Source organism: Pestalotiopsis fici (assembly GCF_000516985.1).
Source record: "Pestalotiopsis fici W106-1 unplaced genomic scaffold PFICI_Scf_6, whole genome shotgun sequence".
Lineage (NCBI taxonomy): Eukaryota > Fungi > Ascomycota > Sordariomycetes > Amphisphaeriales > Sporocadaceae > Pestalotiopsis > Pestalotiopsis fici.
This window is the reverse complement of record NW_006917096.1, coordinates 512,440-537,079: the sequence shown is the minus strand read 5'-3', so window position 1 is coordinate 537,079 and position 24,640 is coordinate 512,440. Positions and strand designations below refer to the sequence as shown.

Genomic DNA, 24,640 nt, shown 5'->3' with positions numbered 1-24,640 from the left:
CCGTAATATACCCGAGACCGAGAGTCTACGCAATAATTACAAGAGATATTAAATTTCACTGTTGCCAAGCCTGAGCTACAAGTGCTCTCGATATAAGTCGAGCCTTGAAGTAACTGTTGAAGAATGACTACCTATGTAAGTGTACACACACACACACACACAAATATGAAGTTACGTGAACATGTCATGTGCTCAAACCATACAGTCTGATTGTATTTAATTCATACTGCTTTTCTCGGCACTGTATTACACAGGTTCCTCTTCCCCTTCTTACAGCTAGCTAGTTACCTAGAGGAAAGAAGCTGCGGCTTGTGCTCAAGATACCCATCCCACCTAAGCAACATGGAACGTCGACAATGAAGTCGTTGCCTAGGTTCCAGCTCCTCTGCAATATAGCGATTTTGTACTAACATTGTTTTTACACACAGACCAGATGTTGGGCTGGTATCCCTTCTCTTCTTCCATCTCTCATCTCAACCCTTCTTCGTGAGCGCATTCCATATTCATCGAGTTCATCTCCAGCCAAATGTCATTCATTATTGAAGGCAATACGTACACAACTGTAGAGTGCAGAACGCGTACCAGAAAAAAAAAAGAGGACAAGATACAAGTCGGCAAGCGATTGTTTCCCTCTTACTCCTCTTCCGAGTCGCTTTCCTCACTCGAATTACCAGCTTTGTACTTCTCCTCATCCTCGGGGGCTGGCTCCTGGCTGCCACTTCCTTGCCGTTGGAACTGAGCCTTTAGCTCTCGTAGCTGCTCAATCTTGCGTTCCTGCTCGTCCTTGTTCATTGGCTTGTTCTTCTTGGGCTTGGATGGATTGCTCGGCTGAGCTGGCGAGCGTGCACGCTTCTCGTCCTTGCTGAACTCTGGCTTCTTGGATAGCTGAGCGTAGATGTTGGGATACGCCTTGTTGATCAATTCAAAGAGTCTGCCAAGGGCATCCTGTGACAGCACCTCAATGTCCAGCTCGAGCTGCCCATCGTCATCCTCTTTTTGGTTTGTATCCCTCTTGATAATCTCCACGGCCTTGTCAAGAGTAGGGCCATCAAGCTCACTGATACCTTCTGTAATGACCTGCTTCTCGAGTGTGCCAATGGTTCGCTTCTTGCTTTGAGGCTTCTTGGGTGCGGGACGGTTCTTGCTCGAGGAGCTACCGCCTCCCGCGGCCTTCTTGTTGCTAGAGCCTGCTGTTGTCTGAGAAGCACCCGACTTACTCTTACTCTTGGACGCGGCTTTCTTGGGAGGCTTTGCCTTCTTGGTGCCGCCAACTTTGGACTTTTCTTCAACGAGCTTACGTTGCAAAAGTGAAACAACATTTTGCTGGACCTCAATCATCGTCATGTCGGGCTTCTTTGCCGCAAGCATGTCGTTGAGCTTTACTTGTTCCTCCGATAGTCTCGATTGAACATTGCGAACCGACTCTGAGTTCTCATCGGCCTCGGCCTCACTTTCATCCTCAGACTCGGCATCACTAGCTTCGGGACTGGGTGCAGAAGCTGATACCGACGGCGCCGACGGAGGATAATTCTTTGCCATCCAGTTGGCCTTCTCAGCAACCTTCTCCTTGAACAAGTTCTCGAGGTCCTGAGCGCACTGAGTCACATGAGAAGGTCCGTTGAAGAGCTCCGAGTTGGCCACTATCTGTCTCATGTCCTTCTCAACATCCTTTCCGCTGCGATATTTACCATCCTCGAGTTTCTCGGTCATTGTCTTGAGATCCATCGGCTTCTTGACAACCTGGAAATAGTTCGGGATGTTCAGAGCGACTGGGTCCACCGGCGCGAGGAACCATTGGTTTTGTGCCCAGTACTTGCCCTTCTTCAGATCCTCCAGAACACCTGCATAGAAGCGCATCTCGGGTTCGAGCTTCTTTTTACGAGCATTCTGGGCGCCATAATCCGGATCTCGGTTCTTGGGAGGGTGGATAGGACGTTTGGGGCGGTCCGCGTCATCACGTGTCGAGTCACGGCGAATTTGAGGGACTCCATTGGGGGGGAGAGCAAAGGCAGGGGCAGCGGTGGACACGGGTGTGGTAGCGGAGGCAGATGGTGCACCGGTGGTATCGATCTTTTTAGGCTTGGGGCTGGTAGCCGTGCCTGCGGCCTGCGATTGTGACTGGCGGCGGGGCTGCGTGGCTGCGCGAGATTCTACGTGTCGAGTTGGTTGAGGCTTGCCCTTCTCGGCCTTGGCAGGTTCTGGCATCTTTGAGATCTCGCTCCATTTGGCAAGAAGATCAGTCGACACACGCGAAGCAGCTATGCTGACGGGGTTGTTAGCTCCGTTGAACTTGAGTGCGTTCGCGTTCAATAGTCGAAGGTCTGCTTTGAACTCGCCGAAAGTCGAATACTTGTTGTCCCGAAACTTGTGTTCGAATAAGGCAAGATCGACCGGGTCATCAATCATGGCCTTGTAGCTCTCCCAGATACCTGGCCAGAGCTTCTCGACCGGTTGGCGGAAATTCATGCCATTCTTGGTCTTCTTCACCCTTGCCAACTCTTTGCGCATCTCCTTGCTGTGGTGTTCCTTAATAGGTTGATCGTCCTGGATATCATCTTTGCCGGTATTTGCCTCGGGACCTGCCTCAGCGGAAGCCTTGTCAGCTGCTGAAGGTGAGGGTTTGGCGCTGCTAGAATCCAGCTTCGTTCTCTTCGCCAACGGTTCATCCTCTCCGTCTTCATCAACTGAGCGTTCTCTGGACACCTTGCCAGTGGGCGTGGGCTGGTCTGCCATAGGCACATCTTGGGTATCTTGTCGAGGAGACTTGATGTCGAGCTTGGCGACATCAGCTGTTTGGCTTATCTCTTGCGGTGACGTCGGCTCGCCCTTGTCGCTTGCAGTAGAGGTGGCCTGTGTTTTGTCTGCTTCTTCATTGCTGGCCTTTTCCTCGTGTTGCTCAACTGACTCATCAAGGTCCATGGCGTCATCGGAAGTGGAGGGTTTCGGCGTGGCAGACTTCGGGGGACTGGCTGGCGCTTGTACCGAGGACTCTTCTTGCGCTTCCTTGGCAGCAGGTTTCTCGGGGGATGCCTCTTCCTGTGATCCATTCACATCCTCAGCGACAGGCTTTTCTGTGGTTGCCGAATCCTTGGATCCGTTTACATCCTCAGCAGCAGGTTTTTCTGTGGATGCTGATTCCTTGGATCCATTCACATCCTTCATCTCACTGTCTGTAGATAGAGACTCTTTTGGCTGAGTCGCATCCTTCATCTCGCTGTCTTCAGTCGCAGGCGCTTGCGGGGACTCTGCGGGCGACTTTGTCGACAGTCCGTTGTTTGCTGCGAATGCTTCTTGATTTGCTGCAGTTGCTATATCCGAAGGTTGTCCATTTGTAGTGGGGGTTTCCTCTAGCTTGGCAGTGCTGTCGGGTTCATAGTCAGAACGAAGGACAAATAGAATGTTCTATATAGTTAGGCTACTCACTCGTCTGCTACTTCTGCAACAGGTTCATCGACGGCCATTTTGTCCTTCTCAGGCGCAACATCATTGTTGATCTTCTGGTCCACAGAGACGGGTTGGGGTTGTTCCGTCGCCATGACTGCCATTCAGAAGAAGTTCAAGAAGTTATTTTGAAGAATATCGCAAAGAATGGCTCGACATAGACGATTAACTGCCAACTTCATTGTTAGCAAAGAGTACATTAACGCGGACACATGCAAACAATCGAGCAAGTGAGAGATCGTAGGACTGCAGCGTAACTAGGGACTCGTCGATAGCACTTGCAGATCGTCTCTCCAGAGCCTAACACGCGTTTGCTCGGCGCAAGACGAACCTGCAAAAGACCGCTGGGATTATGGTGTAAAACTGAAATCAAAAGGGCTGATGCGCTTAATAACAATACAGTTTAGACGGCCAGAATTCGAGGAGACCAGGAGCAGTCGCAGCTTCAATCGCAAAAATGTGCGCGATGACTTCTCCAGCCTTGCGAAATGCGACAAATGTCTCGGCAAGGTTGGGTGGATAGGTGGCTGGCCAATGAGAGAGGGAGGCTGGCAGTATTCTTGGGTCGCATCGCAAGACGTGTGTCAGTGCAGACAGCGCGAGACAAGTTGTCCTATTTATTTGGCCCCGGCTGATTGCCGCGTAGCTTAAAAGTCTGCACCAAGCTCGTCGACGTGAAATTAGGAGCTAGGATCGCGACTGGAAAGAAAGCTGGGAGCGTGCACGATCGACAGCAAGGAAGTGGCACTATTGGGCGCGCTGGCGAATAAGAACGGCCGGTTTCCAGATTGCACCCGGCAGACGAGCGGCGTGGGGCCTATGAAAACCGGCTGGGATGGCCGGTGCTGGCCTGGGTCGCGCGACGGCCGGCTCAAATGTTGGAAGCGTAGGGCTTTACGCGACGGTCTAACCCATTGCCACGAGCTGGTGATGGTTGTCGAGCCTCTCTCAGTCTGGCCCAACTCGTCCCGGCAGGAAGGATCAAGGAATCGTAGCGATGCAACTTGCGCAGCGTAGACTACGCATGAGGAGGCGGAAGTGGGGTGGAGAAGCAAACAGGAAATGCGACGCGATTGCGCCCAGACGCGACGACAAGAAACAAACGACTGAGGAAAAAGAAAAAGATATTTACCTATTGAGGTATTGAGCTGATAACCTTGGCAGCGCAAAAACTCATATAAGTTGAGGTGCAGAGCTTGCGATCAGAATGCGACGAACTCAGTTGAAGCTTGAGGAACGACGCGAATAGTCCTCCGAAAGCACAGGGCGCTGGGTGACGTTGCAATCGCTTGGAGAGAAGAGAAATTGTTTTAAAGACTTCTCTTGTTTTGCTTGGTTCGTTGAAACAAATCAGACCAAACGAAAGATGCGCGTTGTGGTGGTGGTTGCGTGCAAGATTGATGAGGCGACGACGAGGGTGGTGATGGTGTCGCGTCTGGATTGCAGATGGCCCGAATGGAGTTGAGATTTGTGGTTTGGCGCGTGAATGGGTGGGCAAAATGCCTATTTCGGAGAGAGACCTCAAATAATCAAGCGTGAAATCCCTAGTGGCTCGAAAAGGACACTTGCGACCAGTGGACTCAAGCAGTAGATCCCTGGAGCTTTCTCTCTAGGTTCGAAAATGGGAAGGTACAAAGCAAGGTACCTCCTGTGATTGGAGTAAATCGCTGTGCAGAGGAAACAACAAAAATTATTTACAGTTGCAGTTTGAAGATGCACAAACGGGCCGTTGGTGAACAAACGCCTACCAGTTATGCAGACAGAATGGGGGGCGGGATTGGTTGGCGGCAGATTATGTTCGGATTGGAGGAGAGCGGGGGCCACTGAGGGAGAGACAAAGTGACGCTGTCGCTGGTTCGGGTCCGGGTTATTTTGGGTGGGAAAGAAGGGGAGGTGGGAGATAGAGGGAAAAAAAATTATCAGGAAGGAGAGGCAAGGTCTCGAATTGAAAACCGGTTCGGTGGAAGGTCGCGACTTCTTATTCCTAAACACGCGCCAGAGCGCGATGGGCAAGAGCCTCAACGAATCATCGTCCACCATACTCGTTCGAGTCCCCCGTCGCCTTTTTTCTCTCTCGTCCTTTGGAGTCTTTTGCTCTGGTACAAGCGGACCAACGCCACAGATGCAATGGAGGCAACTCTGATGAAAGCCAATGAGAAGTATCAAGGCTCATAAAGTGGAGCTCCAACAAGACAAGGGTGGGAGGGCCAGACAAGGATCTCATGTGTAACTAGCCAGAGCCTGCTAGGCTTCGTGGGTACATGGTACACGCCTCTTGTTGGTTGCGACTCGACCATAATAGTGGAAGCCATAATACATTTAAGCAATATGCTAAAATATAATGACAACTCTGACAGCCATATCCAAAATTGATATCGACCCTGCGAAACAGTAGAGGTCATGCGAAAGTAATACCTCACTTATAGAGAGTGGCACTTTCACCTCCAATGGCGGCATGGGTAGGGACAGCCGGAGGAATTGTACTCCCCGCCTGGAAGCCTGCTGTGGGTGATATCCATGACTGACAAGGTAAAGAAACATCGTCGGGGGTTTGATGTTGTTGGGCGGCCTTGCGCCATTGGTAGTGTCCAAGATAGGCTGCTACCCGTAGAAAGGTTGGTTGCCATGCGCGGCGTCACGATGGACGAGAATCGAGCGACGAGCATTGAATGCACGCCTAAAGCCTCCAACTGCTGCGGCAACAGGTATTGCAATTATCATTGCTTTCCTTCGGTGCGCTCTTTTTATTGAGCCTTCATTGATTTCCTTGCGCGTATTGATGACTCACCAGCCAGTGGATGGCCGGCAAATCGCAGCAAGTGACAAGCCCACCTGATCCATACTGTGACTTTGTTAAATCTGAATGTGCGTGATATTAGCATTTCATTCGGGGACTGGCTGCTGGGTTGAAAGATCATATCCATTGTCTTGCGACCTGTTCGACGATAACTGACAATAGAGCCATGAAAGAAATGCGCGTCTCCCATGTTGGTAAATTTTGTTGAATGTTACTGACGCCGATGGTACTTTTTGCTTCTCGTCGATAAATGCGTGCGAAAATATTAATGGTGACTGCAACGAATGTCAATGAATGTTGAGTGAGGAGCGGGCCCCAGTTTTGACAGCACTGAACGGGAAGTGGTCAAAGTGGAATTATTTTTTGGATGGAGCCGGGATGCACGCCGAGACTGGAAGGGTCTGTGTCGCTGAGCGCCTTTTTTACTCTGCAGCCCAAAAAGTCCCCCCAGCTGGCAAGTTTGGCCCGCCAGCAGCCGGACACGCTGAGTCCCGTTCCCTCAAGGTCCAGGTGGGTTGGTGGGGTGACGCCGGAAAAATTCAAGCAGACTGCAGAGTCACTCATTTGAAATAAATCCATTCCTTATCGCAAACTGCGCTAGTGCTTATCAGTTCAAAAAAGTTACTGGCCGTCAACGTCCTCTTCGACGCCTCGAACAAAAAATTTCGGGACGCTTGTAGGCCATCGTGAGTCGATAGTCGTACACAATCAGTACAGCTACTCCTTGCTGGCAATCATACCATTGAAAGTGAGCTGCAGGTCTTTATTCAAGTCCTTCAGCTACTTTGTCATTCCACTCTTCGGGCTCAATCGGAGCTATCAATCCTCAAGTCAACATCTTCTACTGAAGTTGTGATATTCCACCACCAACGCTCTCTTCCCACGCTCAACTTTCAAAGTTTCCACCCCACATCATGGCAACCAAACGGAAAACTCCAGCCAAGATTGCGCAGCCTGTCGTCAAACAAAACGCAAAACAGACTCTCAAGGCGAACATAAATGAATCAGATACCGCCGTCTCTGGCGTTGAGACCTACAGAGATGGCTCCAGCGGCGCAGCTGGCGATGTTATAGAAATCTCGAGCGATGCCGACAGCAGCGAGTACGAGCTATCCGACGCTGAGGAGACAGCCGGCGATGCGCCAACAAAGAAGACCAAGAACGCGCTCCCTACATCTGCCAGGAATGGCGACGCAGACAATGATGTGCCTATGGCTGGCGCATCTGGTGAGGATGCCGAGTCGGATCAAGAGCTGGCTGCTCCTACATTTGGCGATCTTGTTCGCGCCAATGAGACGATAGATGTTTCCGCTGCTCTTTCCGCCGCGCAACCGTCAGCTCTGACTGCTCGTGGCAAATCCATAGCGCCTCCCAGCTCCGCCTCTCTTGGCACAGTCCTGTCCCAAGCCCTCCGGACTGACGACGCCGACTTACTCGAATCGTGTCTCCACGCCTCGGACCTCGTCACAGTTCGCAACACCATCCAGCGCCTAGACTCTTCTCTGGCCGGCATACTTCTCACAAAATTGGCTTCGAGGATGCACAGGCGCCCTGGCCGAGCAGGAAGTCTGATGACTTGGGTGCAATGGACTCTTGTAGCACATGGCGGCGCCCTCGCCACGCAACCCGGCCTGGCTAAGCAGCTCAGCGAACTCAACCGAGTCCTCGATGAGCGTTCGCGCGGACTTGGCTCACTCCTTGCCTTGAAGGGTAAACTAGACATGTTGGAGTCGCAAATGCAATTAAGGCGCAGCATGCAACAAGGTACCGGCTCGGACGATGAAGAGGACGACGGCGAGGAGGGTGTTGTCTACGTGGAAGGAGAGGATAGCGATATGGACGTCGACATTGACGACATGGACGTTGATGATGAGTTGGCTGGCACAAACGGCCTCTTGGACGGCGAGGCCTCGGAAGACGACGATGAGTACAGCGAAGATGACGATGAAGCTGACGAGGCCATTGGCGCTGAGGAGCCGGTGGATGAAAACGAGGTGAATCACTCCGATGTCGACTCGTTAGAAGACGAGGATAGCGATGCAGAGGCTGCACCACCGACCAAGAAGGGGCGCAGGTAGATTTGTGATACAGTCGTAATAAAAGTCGGCGGATTCAGGAAGTATCAGAGGAGAGTTGTATAGAAACATTCAGGAAGCGATACCCGCAATTACCATCAATATGCACTGGGCCAAACTTCTATCACGATGACCCTACGTCGCTTGACAGATCAATGAGCGTGATGCACCAAATATGGTATTCGTTGATTTCTACGTTTGAAATTTGGCGGGAGTCGCCATCCATCAATAGATGGTTACGTGTCATGGTCTATCATAACAACTCCCTATGGTCATAAATCTAGGTCTTATGTTATAATTTATATTCGTTTACAACTTGAAGCTATTCATGCAGATCCAGGCGTGCTAGACTGGTGGGGATCGTGGAGAGGTGCCCAGGTACCAATTGGCGAATGAGACACCGCGCATGCAGGTCATGATACCAGTGTACGTACTGGGCCTGACACTTACAGTACCGCGCACTCTCGGCACCTAACAAGCACCAGTGAACTTAGAGCTCCCCCCGCTAAATTGATTTTCGGCGCGTTACCCGGCCTGCCACCGCGTCTGCTCTTCACATTGACCTTGGAATTGCTCGGGTCTTCATGTTTTCATCTGTATGCGCAACCTTGTACGTCTGTCGATTGTACTGCAGGTCTTGTTTGCATAATAAGAGCTTTCAATTGCTAAACGACTACCCATTTTGATCCCATGTCATCATGGTCGAGTGCCCGATCTGCAGCAAACAGGTCCAATCGGTGAAAATCAACGATCACATCGACTCACAATGTCAGGACTTCGTCATTGATCCTGCCGCTGCCGCGCCGGCCTTGTCGTCACCGGCCGGTCCGGCACCCTCCACCCAGAATACCTTCTTCTCCTCCCAGAAACGACCAGCATCAAGCTTCTTCCAGACCCCAGCCTCAAAGAAGCAGGCGACACCGGCAGCTCATGGGATAGCACCGAGAATCCTCCTCCCAGTTGTGAATGGCACCGATGCAGCAAAACTCAATGGAGGGCAAAAGCGCAGATTTGATGAGGGACCAGGGCAGGGCGAGGACTCACCAATGCCCGATATCAATGGGCAATCGGACACAGTCGTCGCAGAAGAGTCGGGCAGGGTGATCAAGAGGACGAAAACGAGCAAAGCAGCACCCTTGGCAGAGCGTATGCGCCCACACAATTTCAGCGATGTTTTTGGACAGGAGCTGGTTGGGCCTCACGGTGTCTTGAGGTCCCTGATTGAAACCGACCGAGTCCCTTCAATGATCCTCTGGGGTGGCAGCGGGACGGGCAAGACGACCATTGCCAGGTGCATAGCCCACATGGTTGGATCTAGGTTTATCGAGCTGAATGCAACAAGCTCCGGGGTCCAGGAGGTAAAAAAGATCTTCACCGAGGCGGAGAATGACTTGAAGCTTACGGGGCGAAAAACCATCATCTTTTGTGACGAGATTCATCGGTTCAACAAGGCCCAGCAAGACGTGTTTCTAAAGCCTGTGGAAGCGGGCACCATCACTCTCATAGGTGCCACGACGGAGAACCCAAGCTTCAAAGTTGTGAATGCCCTGCTATCTCGTTGTCGGACTTTTACTCTGCAGAAACTTACAACCGAAGATGTTGGCAATATCCTTCAGCGAGCTCTACGTACGGAGCAGTCTAGCTCGTCCACCCCGCCTTCGCCTTTATTAGACGATGAGCTTCTCGCATACCTTGCAAACTTTGCTGATGGTGATGCGCGGACTGCTCTCAACCTACTGGAGCTGGCCATCTCCTTGTCAACACGAGAAAATATTACGAAATCCGATATCAAGGCATCCCTTACCAAAACGCTAGTGTACGACCGCGCAGGCGACCAACACTACGATACAATATCTGCCTTTCACAAATCTGTCCGTGGCTCAGATGCCGATGCAGCACTCTACTATCTGGCCCGGATGTTGCAATCTGGAGAAGACCCCCTCTTCATTGCCCGGCGTATGGTGGTTATTGCATCAGAGGATGTGGGACTCGCAGACAATAGCCTCTTGACCCTGGCCACTTCCACCTATACGGCGACCCAGCAGATTGGCATGCCTGAGGCCAGAATTCCTCTTGCGCATTGTGCTGTGGCTCTGTGTCTGGCGCCCAAGTCGACGCGCGCGTACAGAGGACTGAACAATGCATACGCGGCCTTGCGAGAACCAGGCGTGGCTGGTCTGCCAGTGCCGATACATTTGAGAAATGCGCCTACGAGGTTGATGAAGGACCTAGGGTATGGGGCCGAATACAAGTACAACCCCAATTACAAAGACGGCAAAGTCAAGCAAGAGTACCTACCAAATGATCTGCTTGGCAGGAGGTTCCTGGAAGACAGGGACCTGGGGACGGTTGTGGATCCGGACCTTGTAGAGGAAGGCTGACGGCTGAACATTAATCATTGGACAGAATAAGGGAAATCTGGGTATTGGAAAAGGCCTCAGGTACCCAAGAGAAGGTACTTGAGTTACTCTGCATAGCAAGGAAGGTTCGCTTGGTTCTACTTGTTTCCAGCACTCGCATTGCGTTGAGAGATACCATGTATTATACGGCATGTAAAAGGTTATGAATATGAGCCAATAAAGGCTAGGCAAATAGTTGTTGTAGGTACAAATACCAACTGACTGGAGGAATTATCATGATGTAATGAAATATTCTTGTTTGTGCATAGAGTGGAGTAAGTGAAATCTTTGTTGAGATAATTGACTTTTGAACTTGGGGTCAGGTGACAAGCTCTTGAGTGATGACTAAATGGCTTTATTCCAAATTCGATTTCCTACGAGTTGGAAAACTTCATGTGTTGTTTATTAAAGTTGAAGTCGACACTTTTTGCGGCAGGTGAGCGTGCAGAAAAGACCCTACAGACAGCATATAAACTTTACGACTACATTCAGACCCTGTTACTCATTGACTAAGGAGCGAGTTGTTAAGCTGTATCCGACAGTTTCGAGTCTGACACTTTGCAAAAGACCCAATTGGCAAGATTAGCCGAGCAAGACCAATTTGAGAACTTTTACTGTCCAGCGCTTGCTGGGTTAGGTTGATCGCCTCCTCGAAATAGTCTTTATGCCAGATAATGCCAAGATTACGATCGCTTGGCATTCCTTCAACACAAATAAAAAGCTCAAGCGGACATGATCTTGCTTCAGATATGATATGATTTACACGCACTACCGAAAAATTGTACATTTGGCTTGGTTGAAGTTGGAGAACAATTGTGGAAAATTGGTGTTGAAGTATGACTTGAAATCGAGCTAATATTGCATATACTATATAGACAAGGGGGACTCATGGAGTGTAGTAATGTACACATGCAGAAGTAATGTGCTGACATGCTTATGACATGGCTATAGCATAGTTCATGGAAAATAGCTACAGATGTATTTCTATCAATCAAATTCAAATTTTGGATAACGTTTGCAGTGTTTTCAAAATGCCCGTACTAGCTTGGTTTAGGCAGACCTCGTAGGTATTTATATAACCGGTAGTGACAGACTCAAGAATGCAGTGAGAATCTATATTCTATGCGAAGGCCCATTTCGGTACCTTGATTCGCAGACGGCCGCCTCGCAGCAACGGCTAAAGTGCCGTTCAGGCAAAGTTCAGACTACTCAACACTCAACATACGCAGTGGTGTGACAGATACGTCCGGTCGTATTGCAATGATGTAGGCCTCCAATATACCGTGAATGTCTCCATTCCCCCATTTCATCTCCATATTTTGAGGGCATGGAGATTCAATTAACAGGCTGAGAAAGAAAAGGCGGCAGTGCATGCATCGATGACTTGTCAAATCCGGGTAGCCGGTCGGCTGTGATTGGCTGAAAGTGCGATGAATTACGAGATTTCTTGGCACGTGCACTGAGGTCCTGTGGCTTGGGCTGGACTCTGGCTTGTCTGGACCATTGAAGCCAGACTCGTCTCGTCCAAGCGAAGTCCCTTTCGAACAGCCCGACCAAAGAAAGTGCGAGAAATTCCAGCTCGGGTCGGCACGAACAAACATGGGGGGTTTTTACCGTTCGGGCTGTGTTAGTTTGGTCCCTTGTTTCAAAAAGATAAACTACTTTTGCAGCACCCCTATTTACCCAAGACAAAAAAAAAACCCCCCCCAAAAGTATATAAGGCGCCAAGCAAAGGCTCTGAATAGTTTCCGTCTTGGCTTTTCCCGGCAACTTTAAAAATTACTATAAACGCAAAGCACCATTGCGGCACAGATCAACAAATTTCACCACATGTCTGAACCAACCACGCAGTCGCCCTCAGCTGGCGACCCACCGCCTTACATCTTGGTCGAGGTACCCCAGGGCACAGCGCCGGAGCGGTACGTGGTGTCGGACGAGGTCAACAAACCCTCGCTTGGATTACCGGCGCTGCCTACACGGCCGCTCTCTGCTCCTCCGGCTCCGGTGCCCGAGGAAAAGCCAGCAGCAGGTCAATATGCCGCGAGCATAAGTAGCGTACCAGGCACAGGCGGCAATAGCACACCGACTAGCCCGGTCCCGGCGCAGTCTCCAGACGGGACGAATGGCGAGGTGATAGTAGGAGAGGAGGAAGCCGAAAAGTCGAGCCACTTTGCCAAGCGCTTCATGGGCAACATGCTGGTGGCGCGCCTGGGGCGAGCGGGCGTGCAGTCGGTCTCGTCCACGGTCAAGCTGCCGCTGTACCTGTCGCCGTGGGGCGACAACAACCCCTTTGTGCTGCCCAACCTGCGCAAGCGCGACCTCGCGCTCGCCGGCGTCATGCACTTTGGCGCCGACGCCCTCATCGGCAGCTCCCTGACCGCCGTCGAGACCGTCGTGGCCCACGGCGCCACCTGGACCGCCGAGCAGTCGGTCGACCAGGGCTACGACAAGCTGCGCGGCGGCAACCGGCCCCACAGCGTCAAGCGCACCGCCGGCTTGACCAGTGTCGAGATTCGGATCAAGCACAAGCTCATTGGCGAGGAAGCCGAGCTGCGCTTTTTCGAGTCCAAGGGCACAAGGAATGCCCTCAGCTGTGCCAAGGGTTGGTTCTGTCCTTACCTGTACTGCTCGAGCCGCGTGTCGCAGCTGTCGAGGTTGAAGGATTTCACAGTGGCCGAAGTCATGGGTCCGGGATTAAAAGGTAGGTTATTGCTGATGCCGAACATCAATAATTTTTGCTACGAGTGCTGACTTTTGGGGGAAATAGCCGATGCAGCACTTGCACCTACATTGCTGTCGTGCATCACCAACGAGGACGCACCCCTGTGCCGGCTAGACGCTGGAGAGGACGCCGGGACCACTAGTACAAACTACAAACGGTTCGCCATATTCTTCATGGGCATGTCGCCGTACCGGACAGCCTCCACGTGGTCGCAGGCCAAGGTGCCGGGTGAAGCCCGCATCCGCTTCCACCTCCTCACTCATATTCCCGCCATTGTCGTGCCTATCAAGTCGGCAGCTCCCGTATGTGCTTGGAGTCCCTGGACCCTGGACCAGATGGTGGGGAGCAAAGACGGGTACACGGCGGATTCACACCGCGAGGAGATTCTGCGCTATTTGGACACGGTCATTGATGCCACATACATGAGGGAGCAGAGCCAGCAAACTTGGCGGCAAGAGCTTGGGGCTGCCCTTGATCAAATATTGGCTGGCACAAGGAACATTTCGTCGACTTTGGGATCCATAGCCGATGCATTTGAGAACGAGTACGGTGGTATTGTCATGTTTAGATTCTAGAGCATACATCTTGTCTAGACTTTCATACATTAAACTAAATAAAAAATCCATAAAGGCAGGAATCCATAATGCAACTGCCGTTCTATGCCCTCTACCAATCTATACTGTATTCTCCAACCATTCGCTGGTATTTCTCGTGGCCAATTCTATACCGCCCGCTCGTTTGAAATGACTTGAACTCTTTAAAAATCAAATGATCCACCCAGATAAAAGGATTAAGAAAAAAAATTACTCGGCCTTCTTGGATGCCTTGGTCCTCAACTTCATGAGCGCATACACCAAGGCATACGAGCTAAAGGCAAAGAGAACCACAATGCCAGCATCGCGCCAGCCGTACGAGTAGCTCTCGAGGTTGAGCGTCTTGAGCCAGTCGCTGCCGTTGCTGTACTCGCACACCTTGCAGGCCGACGTGTCGTCTGGGTTGATGAGGTTGCTGGCCGAGCCGGCGCCCATCATGTAGTTGGCCAGGTACTGGCCGCACGTGGTGCCGTTGGGCGGGTCGAAAATGGCAAACTCGCTCTCGGCGCAGTTGACGGGCGTGCCCCAGACGTCAAAGACGAGCATGCTTCCCATCAGGTAGTTGAAGGGGTTAAGGTAGTCTAGGAAACAAGAGTTTTGTTAGCGAGTTCGACTCTTAAATAGCCCGGTGAGGTGGGTTTGAAAAAAAAGACTTACACATCCAGTACTTCCAGAAGACTGTCAACTGTGAGTAGGGAACCAGTACACCGCAGAAAGACACCAAGACACCAATGATGATGGGGTTGACGAGCGAAGCGAACACGGCGTTGGGTGCGTAGGCGGCCACAAACTGTCCGATACCCGTGTAGACGAATTCGTACATGAGCATGACAAAGAATGTTGCGCCGGCGCGGTCCGAGTCGGTCGGGAATCCCACGGTGTAGTACCAGCAGACAAAGTAGAGGACGGCGCAGATACAGAGGTAGGGAAATTCGGAGACAACGAGGCCAGTGACGAAAGCGACCCACGAGTACATCTTGGACTTTTTCTCGCGAGTCTCAAAAATGTCGCGGCGCTCGATGAAGAGAGGCTGTAGCTGGTTGATCACACCAGGAGCTACAAAGACAAAGTTGAAGACGGTGAAGAGGCGCATCTGCAGATCACCGACGCTGTCGCCAATCATCCAGAACGAGAAGCCATTGAAAAGTGCCGACGTAACGTGCAGCGTCAACTTGTTGTTGATGTAGTCGGTGTTGCGGAACAGAGCCGTGTTCATGCGATTGCTCACGATCCGGATCTGGGACCACATGGGCATGGCAAACTCGTGTCCGTCATCGAGGGTTCCCGGAGGCTTTGCTGCCGCGTCGCTGATCATGCGATCAAGTTCCTTTGTCACTGAGGTGTGCTCCGGCGAATCCAACCAGACCTGATTCCAGTTTTTGCCCTGAGAGAGATGGCCAGAGACAACGTCAATCATGTGTTCGGCAGGGTTGGCTTCCTCGGGGCACGGAGCACCGTATCTGCCAAAGTAGTCCTTGATCGTCGCGGCATTGTCGCCAATGTCACCAAAGTAAACCGTCTTGCCACCCTTGGCAAGGAGCAAGAGTGTATCGAATTGAGCGAAAAGCTGTGCAGATGGTTGATGAATGGTGACCAGCACAGCCTGGCCGACGTCGGCAAGCTTGCGCAGGAAGCGGACAGTGTTAAAGGCAGACTGGCCATCTAGACCAGAAGTTGGCTCATCCAAGAAGATCAAAATGCTTGGCTTGGAGACGAGCTCAACGCCAATCGTGACACGCTTCCTCTGTTCGACCGTCAAACCAGCACCTACATGACCAATCAGAGTATCGGCGAGATCGTGTAGTTCGAGAAGATCAATGATTGTGTCGACATACTTCAGCTTTTCCTCGCGGGGCACATCACGGCTTTGTCTCAACAAAGCAGAGAACTCCAATGCCTCCCGAACCGTGGCGAAGGGCTCGTGGACATCAAGCTGCTCGCAGTAACCGGCTGATCGCTGGAAAGAAACTGGCAAAGGACGACCATCGACCATGATGGAGCCGTGGATTGTTCCCTCGGTTTTGCGCTGAGCAAGAACATCCAACAGAGTCGTCTTACCGGCTCCAGAAGAACCCATCAAAGCTCCGAGCATACCCGGTTTGACCCAACCCTGCACATTGTCCAAAAGCGTACGGTCGCCCGATGGTGTCTTGACCGTGTACGAAAGATTTTTCCAGGTGAAGATGGATGTGTTTCTCACGAGATCACCAGCGGATGATTCCTCGTTCTCGGTGGTTTCTCCGCTGCGATCGGCGCTTCTAGTCATGGTCTGCTTTTCTGATACCTGAGATTCCGGGTCGTTGTTTAGAGCGCGCGACACCTTGGCCCTCTCTCGAGGAACGAGGAGCGATGGCCCAGCTTCCGAAGCCGAGCGCCAGCGAGAGGTCATGAAGATGGTGATGGCGACAAAGAGAACCCACCAGGCCCAAAGGATACCAAAGTTTCTCCAAAGGTGAGAATGGCTGTATGACAGCGAGGAGAGGTAAGCATCACCATTTACGGTGGTCTCGCCTTGTACCGCACCACCTACACCAGTGCAAGACATGTGGGCCGGGTCGTCGTAGCCTTCTCCCAAAGGCACGATATTAGTGCCCACACAGGGGATAGTCTTGCCGTGAAACTCGTTGGACATGAGTGCGTCAAAGCCGTAAGCCATGGGGTTGAGCCAAAAGAGCCATTCGAACCAAGGGTGCATCTGAGGCTTTGTAATCATGTAGCCGTTATACCTAGCATAGGAGTTAGTATTCTATCTGCAGAATTCGTCTGAACACATCTGTTGTAAAGATACGTACATTGCAACAATGGAGATGATAAGACCAGATACTTTGGAGGCAGCATCGAATGTTGGGAACGATGCGCCGATGGCACGGAACATTGCTGTCATGCACTGGAGGATGTTAGCTTTCTCTGCAGTCTGGTATTGATATTGCCAGTCTGATCGACTTACCATTGTTGTTGCCAGGAGAAGAACCCAATATGTGAAGAAAGCACCAGCCGACATGGTGAGTCCTACCATAAAGTACAACACCAGAGAGAATATCGATATCTGAAACAAAAGGACCGGGATATCTGCTGCAATTTGTGCGATACAGACGGCAGCAGGGTGGAAGTAAGCAAAGTGCTTGTGCTTGACAAGGACAGGACGACCAGCAAAGGAATCCGTGACCTCGGACATGGCTAGCAGCGAGTTGAAAAGAAGCGAGAAGAAGATGGCGCCCGACTTGATGAACAGGCCGCCTGAGTTGTTCGGCGCATTGTAGAAGAGAGAACCCGAGATGAGGGCCTGTGCCAAGACAGAAATCTGGGTGCCCAGGAAGGTGGCCTTGTCACCCCAGAGGATCTGGTACTGACGAGTGACGCAAGCCTTGACTTGGTCAACGAAGGCAACTGTATTGGGGCTTCCGGCGGGTAGTTTGTGGCTCTTCTCATTTGCCACGCCCTCTTGAAATAGTCTTGTCTTCTCCTTTGTTTCCTCTGATGTGTGAAGATCATACTCGGTGATCATCTGTGCGTGTATTGGTGATTCCTCGTATTTCGCTCGGAGGGTATCGGCGTCTCTGGGGAAAGTGTTTTCGTGTCCTTGGCGAATCTGGCGTTCCGTGGGCACGGTCACACCAGTCAGGAAATCGGCCACATTGGCACCGTCCTGGCAAATGAAGCCAAGCTCCTCCATGAACGGTCTAGCTTCCCTCATCGGTCCGTAATATACCTCTTTGCCGCAGTCCAGGACAAGGACCTTGTCAAACAGGTTGTAGATGCCGTTACCAGCTTGATAAAGCGTGACGATTGACGCAAGGCCAAGAACATCAGTCATGGCGCGGATGGCTTTGACATATTCCAGAGCACTAGTAAGTGTAAGCGACATTATCTTGCAGTGTACACGTCCGGAAGATGGAGAGTTGCGACATGGCGATATATGAAAGGCTGTGGACTTACTTGCTGGCATCGAGACCTCTGGTGCTGTTGTCCCAGCAGAATACAGAGCCCTTGGTTGCCAAAGTTTCAATGATGGATACTCTTTTACGCTCACCACCAGATACACCTCGAACCTGAAAAAATCGTTAGCATAAGCCAAATGGGGATCAAAATCTCAAGCCCGTCATCACATACAAACTCATTTCCAACTTTGGTGTCAACAGTGTGCTCAATAGCCATAGACTTTAGCAAGAGATCGCGGGTTTCACAACGTAACTCCTCAGTAGAAGTCACCCCCTCTGGTAGCTTGGCTGGGACTTTGAGCTTGGTCGCAAAGTCCATGGTCTGGCCGACCGTCAAAGTAGGAAAGAAAAGTTCCTCCTCTGTGTTCATGACGATCTGGCCTCGGTATTTATTTGCCTCCTTGTGGTTCATCGAGCCGTAGTGGACATCGCCGGATACTGAGGCATAGCCATCTCGTCGGTTTGATAGAAGACTGAGCAGAGTCGTACAGCCAGAGCCTATGTAGTGTTTCGCGTTAGTTTCTCAAGTTTGACCTTCATTCATCATCAGCATCCGTCAGAGATCCACGCACCAGGTCGGCCGAGAACCAGCAACATCTCTCCAGGCTTGACGCAGCCATGACTGTTGTCCAAAATCGTCTTCAAAGGAGGCTTGTGTTTTGACTCGCGGATGAGTTTCGGCAAGTTGAATTGGGATGCCACATTCTCGTGTATGGCTGCATCGGCACTGATAGCTTGGACTGTGAGGTTCTTCCAGGTGACTCCAAGTTCTCGAGCAGGGAAGCCGGACCGTTGATCCCTCTCCCGCAGCTCTACGATCTTTGGTTTCATTCCCCATGAGTTGTCTTTTCCATCGTACTGAGTAGTCTCACTACCGTGGTAGCTTTCCTTGTCGGCCATGACTGCGTTGAAACAAGTCTGCTCAGATCGGTCAGAGCAAAGACTAGTGTTGGGCCGACCACGTTTACGAATATCGTTGTGAGTTGACTTTGCAAAGGAAGAAGCCGGCCATGGGCCTTGTATTATATTATTATTCGTAAGGGACTCTGCTACGGTAACAGTGATCTTGAACGGGCCGAGGGCTCCTTGGCAGATCTAGAATATCTGTTCTGGCGGACCCAACGGAGTCGTATACCCACATCGAATCTCGTAGCCTCCTCCGCAAAACCTACAAGTCGGACCTTGAAGGTTAGCGACGCCGACGCCGCTTTGTAATGCCCAGGACAGACATGACAGAATAGACCCCGACATATCAACGATTAGACGAGATGGGTAAGGTATGTTGGGCCCTTTTACACAGCATCGCCCCACTAAAGGATTGAGCCTCGTCTTGGTTCCGCGGAAGCGAGGATGAATTCGGACTCGGCCAAGGCGAATCAGAGGCTATATCCGTGACTAAACAAAGATTTCAGGCACCAGGTTTTACCAACAGGATGGATATCGGTCCTTCGGAGTTTCTGGAAGCCCCCGGAGGCGATCCAATCAAGGTGGATTGCTCTTGTCGTGGACTGGAGACTGAAGGAGTGCTGAAGGAATGCGGAAGCAGTATTAAGAATATTCCCGCTGAGTCAGCGGCGAGCTTGGACATTGAAAGATTCAAAGGTCCCAGTCAAAGAGTCAAGCGTCGAAACGATTTGGCAGATTAATTGCACTAATGAACTAACTTTGATTAGCTTTAGCGCTGCCTTGTGCAGCCCCTGTTAACGCGTGCTTGTCTGATTTGGCCAAAGGCACTGCCGGCATCCACAGCGAGCTCATCCCTGCAGCAAGCCTAGAAGAAAGACCCCGTCTGTGTCAGTTTACTTCCGCTGACTCAGCGGCGATTTGGCAGCTGTGATCGCCATTCCAATGGTTATGATCGGAGTAACGGCACCAGAAAGACGCCGCATCTTCATGTCTAAATCCGTTTGTGACAGATTCTGCTGATAGAAGAACAATGGTATGGTAAGCAAAGTCTGCTTCCACGGCCAATCATACTGATGTCAGCGGCCTTCAAAAAGAGCAAGATGAGCTCAACGTCCAAGGCAAGAAAGAGGGCTTGCGACTCTTGTTACCGCCGCAAGGTCAGTCGACTCCTTGGGCATGATGACACATCTTTTGTTTTCGTGAAAAAAGAGACTGAAACCGTGTGAGCAAATATAGATCCAGTGTGATGCTGAGTCACCAAAGTGTAATTGGTGTTCCCACCACAGTCTGGACTGTACTTTCAACAGGCCGACACGGGTCAAGAAGACTGCCAAATCCAAAAAGTAAGTAAAGCAATCCGGTCCCAAGTACAGGCGAAATTATCGTCACAGGCATCTGACGCCACATCTTATCAATCAATCAGAGAGCCCAGACCAGAAGGGTTGTCTCAGCGCATCGAAAGACTGGAGCAGTTCCTAGCAAACAAGATCACCCAGCAGCAGGATGACCGCCCCGAGCCCGCAGCCGAGTCGCAACAGTCAGCCTCTTGCGGGTCGTCGTCAAATAGCCAGGTCGACTCCCCGGGCCGCTTAGGTGATCAGGCCTTCTCCTGTCCCGACAGCGCTATTGGATCCTTCGGCAAGCTCCATTTTGCTGGATACCACCTTGGCGAGATCAGCTTGGGCAACGGCGTGCCTCTCTTTTCTTCTGGTGGAAGGCGATGGATTGAATCCCAGACGGGTCAATCACTTGGTTTCGCTCAGCTCGACCTTCCTCTTTGGCATAATCATGATCGCGACCATGATGCCTTTGCCTCTCCATCAGACACCGAGTTACCTGACCTGAAGGTAACCGAAGAGTACTACAATTTCTTTTGCAATGGCCATATACGGTATGTATTCCCCATTGTTGATACAGAGCTCTTCAAGCAGACTATTGCTGCCGCATACGAGCCTCCTGGGCGGGGTCCAAGATACCAACATGCTCGAGCCAAGGCCTGTGTCCTCTCCTTTCTCAGCATCATTAGTTTCATGGAGCCATCGGCCAATGTGACGCCTGTGGACTGTAACGCTTGCGCCTTGAAGGCACAGTATCTCCTCCCCCAAGTAATGGTGGACACAAGCCTTGATGGACTTCAGATTGCCTTCATGCAGGTAAGTACCTTCTTGGAATGTTTAAGAGTAGCATGGGTTCCTAAAACAATATTGTCGCTAGGGCATGTTCAACATGTTCTCTGGTCTCTTTGAAAAGGCAGTCATGTTCCATGCCTTGGCTTGCCGCATAGTCTTGATACTGGGTGGGCACACTCAAGCGATCGATCCTTCATCTCCCCGACCGGACAGCGAGACGGAGAATTCCTGGCGCATCAAGTGTCACATCCGCAAATACTTTTGGATGTGCTACTCGTTCGATAAAGACGCGGCGATCCGTTCAGGTCACCCTCCTGCTATCTCAGACGAGCATTGCAATCTCACCTTGCCCAGCCAGTACTCTGATCCAAATCAAGAGCTACGAATCGACTCGGTCGGGAATCCGTTTCTGCCAGGAGACTTGCGGCTAGCTCTCATCAAGTCAAAAGCTGGCAGGCTTCTGTATTCTGCACAAGCCTTGCTAAAGTCGGATGCCGAGCTGCTGCGGGATATCCGTGAGCTTGATGATGAATTGGAGGAATGGCGAATGGCCATCTCCCCATCATATCGCCCAAGCCTGTCATATCGTGAGAGCGATGGTGGCATCAACCACAATCTAAGCGTGTCTGAAAAAATGCACCATATCATTACAAATTTCGAGTATCATTATCTGGTGGCCACCATACACCAGGCCACAAGTCGTTGTAGGTCGTGGGACAATCGCGACAGCGGCGAATCGGAAGGCGTGAGCTCTAGTCTGGCCTTGTCTGTTGAAGCAAGTCGGTCAACTCTGCTTTATTTACGTACAGCTGTGGAGGCATTGGCAGGAGAATCATTCTGGTCAGTACTACACACTATCGTGGTGTCACCACAAACTAATATTCTCTATTAGGATGGTCATTTTTTACCCCATGACGGCGATCCTGACAATATTTTGCAACATCTTACTCAACCCATTATGCTCGAGGGCAAACGAAGATCTCGAGCTTTTGCGGACTGCACCCCATTTCATCAAGAATATTCGCATACCCAGACTGACCGAAAATGAGATCAGCCATATGAAGATGATTGAAGATTTCGTGGCCGAGTTGATCCGGCTTGGGTCGCACGCCATCCTGAAGGCTCAGGGTGCGCAACAATCATTCCCACACCACATATTGTCGCACGAGTCACCATAGACACTGTCAATTACAACCGATACCTGAACATGAAGCGATCGACAAGAATCATTGGCCCCATTCATTTGCTTCCATCCATGCCGTGTTACCGAAGCGCACACCCCCCACCCCCTTTCACCGGAGAATGTAGGCCTTTGCAAATCAAAATCATTCAAATTCGCTTGCATCACGTTGGAGTGAGCTGAACATCTCACAATTGGTTGCTTTGGAACCCTAGGAGCGCAATCTATTCACTCCCCGGTATGACGCGACAGCTATCTTCGAAGACGCCAGGCAAAAGTTCGGTCCATTCTTTACTTCTCGAAAGACAGCCTTACAACATCATTTCTGCAGACAGACGGAAACAGTACGGGACGATTTTGGTTTGAGTTGTGTTGTTGGCATATTTGTTAATGTGCAGCCATCGTTACCTAGTCAAGTCAATGGCACCTCTTTACCGACCGATTCAAACTGCCGACTGCAAGAAGCCTCCAAAAAGGTTCTTGCGGAAAGCTATCCTTTGGAGTAGTCGGTTATGCTGTTCGAATCATTATGGCTCATTAGGGGTTATCTGCAACATTCCATGAACAGCACAGGACTGTCTCAGAAGATGGGGAAAAAGGCTGCCATTGACCGCTATTAATACCTACCTATACGCACTGATGGCTTGGCGTCAGCCCGCCCACGTTTTGGAGTTGTGTCGCCACATGCTTGTAGATTGTACGACGTATGGTGGCTTGGGGCGGAGGCCGTACAAGCACAGCTACTTGGTGGCCACTCTAGGATCTCGGGTTGCGTCGTCTCCAAGCCATTCGAATTCATCGGGCTGCTCCAGGATCTGCATCGAGTACTCCTGAAAAGAAACAGCCATCACCGCCTCTTGCCCCCCTCGTTACATTAGAGACATAGTACGCACAAAAAGACGTCGATCGCTGTCATCCATCGGGCTGACTCAGATTTTCTTCGCATTGTGATGCCACGCCGACCCCTCGGCTCACCCAGTCGTATTCCTTCTTGCCAAAAGAGCTTGCCCTCTGTAAAGTCTGGGGTAACCAGGGTCCGTTGTTCTCCATCCTACTTTTTCATCGCCGCCCTTCCCCACTTCTCCTCGCACCGCATTCTATACTTTTGATGTTTCTTCCATTCGCGCGGCCCCACCGACGATGGTTGGGCATCTAATTGTGAGCGGTTGCTGGACGAACAAAACATGGCGCCCGCCAACAAGACACAACGCGAGGGTCTCTCCGTAGATGGCCAGATTCTTGAGGCCTGGGGTGAAGGGTGGAATGTTGGCGCCATTATCATTTTACTTCTCATTGTATTTTCCAATTACAAGAGGAGAAACACCCTTCACAAGCTTATCCTGCTCGAGGTAGGTTCAGAGTATATTGTCTACTTTGGAGATTCCCCATCTCATGGCTTTGTTATCAGTTGGTTCTTGCCATGGCTCATGGAACTTTCATCTTTGCACCTGTAAGTGTCTGTTCTATCTCGCAGCCATGTGACGAAGTAGTTTTACTGATGCACGAGAAAGGATCCGGTGTATGGCTGGTATCTGAGCAGCACTGCAGTTCTGCTCTTCGTTTCGTACCAACTACACAATGTTATATCGTGGCTCAAGATTCGCCCATTTCTGCCAATATGGGGGAGCCGAGTTTTCATCTTGACCCTGCTCGCAGTGCAGCCATTCTGGGTCGCCGAAGCCTGGTCCAACTTTGAATTCTTCAACAATCTGGGGTCCGATGTCAATGTCAAAATGAGACCATTCGAATTCCTTGTGAGGGACCCGTGGTGGATATTCACAACCTGGAAACTCATACAGACCATTGGAAATACGTACGGTTTCACGCTGCGCGAACTCATCAAGATCAATGCCCGCTTCGCAACCATGCTGGGGTGCATGTTTGTCTCCATTGCCTTTATCCTGGCCGACGTTATCGTGACGTTTCGGAATCTCATGGTCTCGGGCATCAACCCGTACTGGCGATTGGCATTGGTCTTCAAGTGCGCCGCCGACACTCTGTTCCTGGACGATTTCAAGACGGTCCTGGATCAAATCTCGCAACAGTCGCTCAGCCGAGTCGCGCACGGCGAACGCAGCGGCAGCGACGGTCGAACGCACAATCACAGCACGGCGATTCATCCGCTTGACAGCGTCACCGCCACGGTCGAGGTACCCGATAGACCTCCGCCTACCAAGTGGCGGTGGACCCGGCGTGCATCCTCGTCGGCGTCGAACCGGAGGCCGCCAGACGTTATCACGGTCGAGAGGGAGATGACCATGTTTACCGAGCCGAAAGCCTCGCAATCCTTCTCTAGCGATGCACCACTTGTCAATAAGCCGCCCAAGTCACATGCACTTGACAAGAATACAGAAGAGATGGGACTCACGGCACAGTCGCCACGAATGCTTGGTGTGCCGAAAGTAACGGAACCTGAAGTTGGAAAAGAAGATAAGAAGGGTTTTGGCCAATAAGATAAAC

The 24,640-nt window shown here is 51.2% G+C and overlaps 7 protein-coding genes across 7 annotated transcripts; 5 read left to right on the top strand and 2 right to left on the bottom strand.

The window, feature by feature from the left end:
* Nucleotides 1–633: 633 nt before the first annotated feature.
* On the bottom strand, nucleotides 634–3,536 carry PFICI_08648 (uncharacterized protein; the record flags this gene model as incomplete). Its single annotated transcript, XM_007837229.1, has 2 exons — nucleotides 634–3,361; nucleotides 3,424–3,536. 2 exons carry the CDS (start codon nucleotides 3,534–3,536, stop codon nucleotides 634–636), a joined length of 2,841 nt encoding a protein of 946 aa, XP_007835420.1.
* Nucleotides 3,537–7,152: 3,616 nt separating this feature from the next.
* Nucleotides 7,153–8,316, top strand: PFICI_08647 (uncharacterized protein; the record flags this gene model as incomplete). The annotated part of the gene is made up of 1 exon (XM_007837228.1): nucleotides 7,153–8,316. One exon carries the CDS (start codon nucleotides 7,153–7,155, stop codon nucleotides 8,314–8,316), a length of 1,164 nt encoding a protein of 387 aa, XP_007835419.1.
* A 695-nt stretch (nucleotides 8,317–9,011) lies between these two features.
* PFICI_08646 (uncharacterized protein) lies at nucleotides 9,012–10,694 on the top strand (the record flags this gene model as incomplete). The annotated part of the gene is made up of 1 exon (XM_007837227.1): nucleotides 9,012–10,694. One exon carries the CDS (start codon nucleotides 9,012–9,014, stop codon nucleotides 10,692–10,694), a length of 1,683 nt encoding a protein of 560 aa, XP_007835418.1.
* Nucleotides 10,695–12,542: 1,848 nt separating this feature from the next.
* Nucleotides 12,543–14,009, top strand: PFICI_08645 (uncharacterized protein; the record flags this gene model as incomplete). Its single annotated transcript, XM_007837226.1, has 2 exons — nucleotides 12,543–13,413; nucleotides 13,480–14,009. 2 exons carry the CDS (start codon nucleotides 12,543–12,545, stop codon nucleotides 14,007–14,009), a joined length of 1,401 nt encoding a protein of 466 aa, XP_007835417.1.
* A 228-nt stretch (nucleotides 14,010–14,237) lies between these two features.
* On the bottom strand, nucleotides 14,238–18,865 carry PFICI_08644 (uncharacterized protein; the record flags this gene model as incomplete). Its single annotated transcript, XM_007837225.1, has 7 exons — nucleotides 14,238–14,608; nucleotides 14,685–16,753; nucleotides 16,820–16,914; nucleotides 16,975–17,872; nucleotides 17,964–18,076; nucleotides 18,138–18,463; nucleotides 18,538–18,865. 7 exons carry the CDS (start codon nucleotides 18,863–18,865, stop codon nucleotides 14,238–14,240), a joined length of 4,200 nt encoding a protein of 1,399 aa, XP_007835416.1.
* A 1,106-nt stretch (nucleotides 18,866–19,971) lies between these two features.
* On the top strand, nucleotides 19,972–22,178 carry PFICI_08643 (uncharacterized protein; the record flags this gene model as incomplete). Its single annotated transcript, XM_007837224.1, has 5 exons — nucleotides 19,972–20,028; nucleotides 20,108–20,214; nucleotides 20,295–21,024; nucleotides 21,086–21,840; nucleotides 21,893–22,178. The coding sequence occupies 5 exons, from the start codon at nucleotides 19,972–19,974 to the stop codon at nucleotides 22,176–22,178; spliced, it is 1,935 nt and encodes a 644-aa protein (XP_007835415.1).
* A 1,186-nt stretch (nucleotides 22,179–23,364) lies between these two features.
* Nucleotides 23,365–24,633, top strand: PFICI_08642 (uncharacterized protein; the record flags this gene model as incomplete). The annotated part of the gene is made up of 3 exons (XM_007837223.1): nucleotides 23,365–23,529; nucleotides 23,589–23,630; nucleotides 23,692–24,633. 3 exons carry the CDS (start codon nucleotides 23,365–23,367, stop codon nucleotides 24,631–24,633), a joined length of 1,149 nt encoding a protein of 382 aa, XP_007835414.1.
* Between the last annotated feature and the right edge of the window lie 7 nt (nucleotides 24,634–24,640).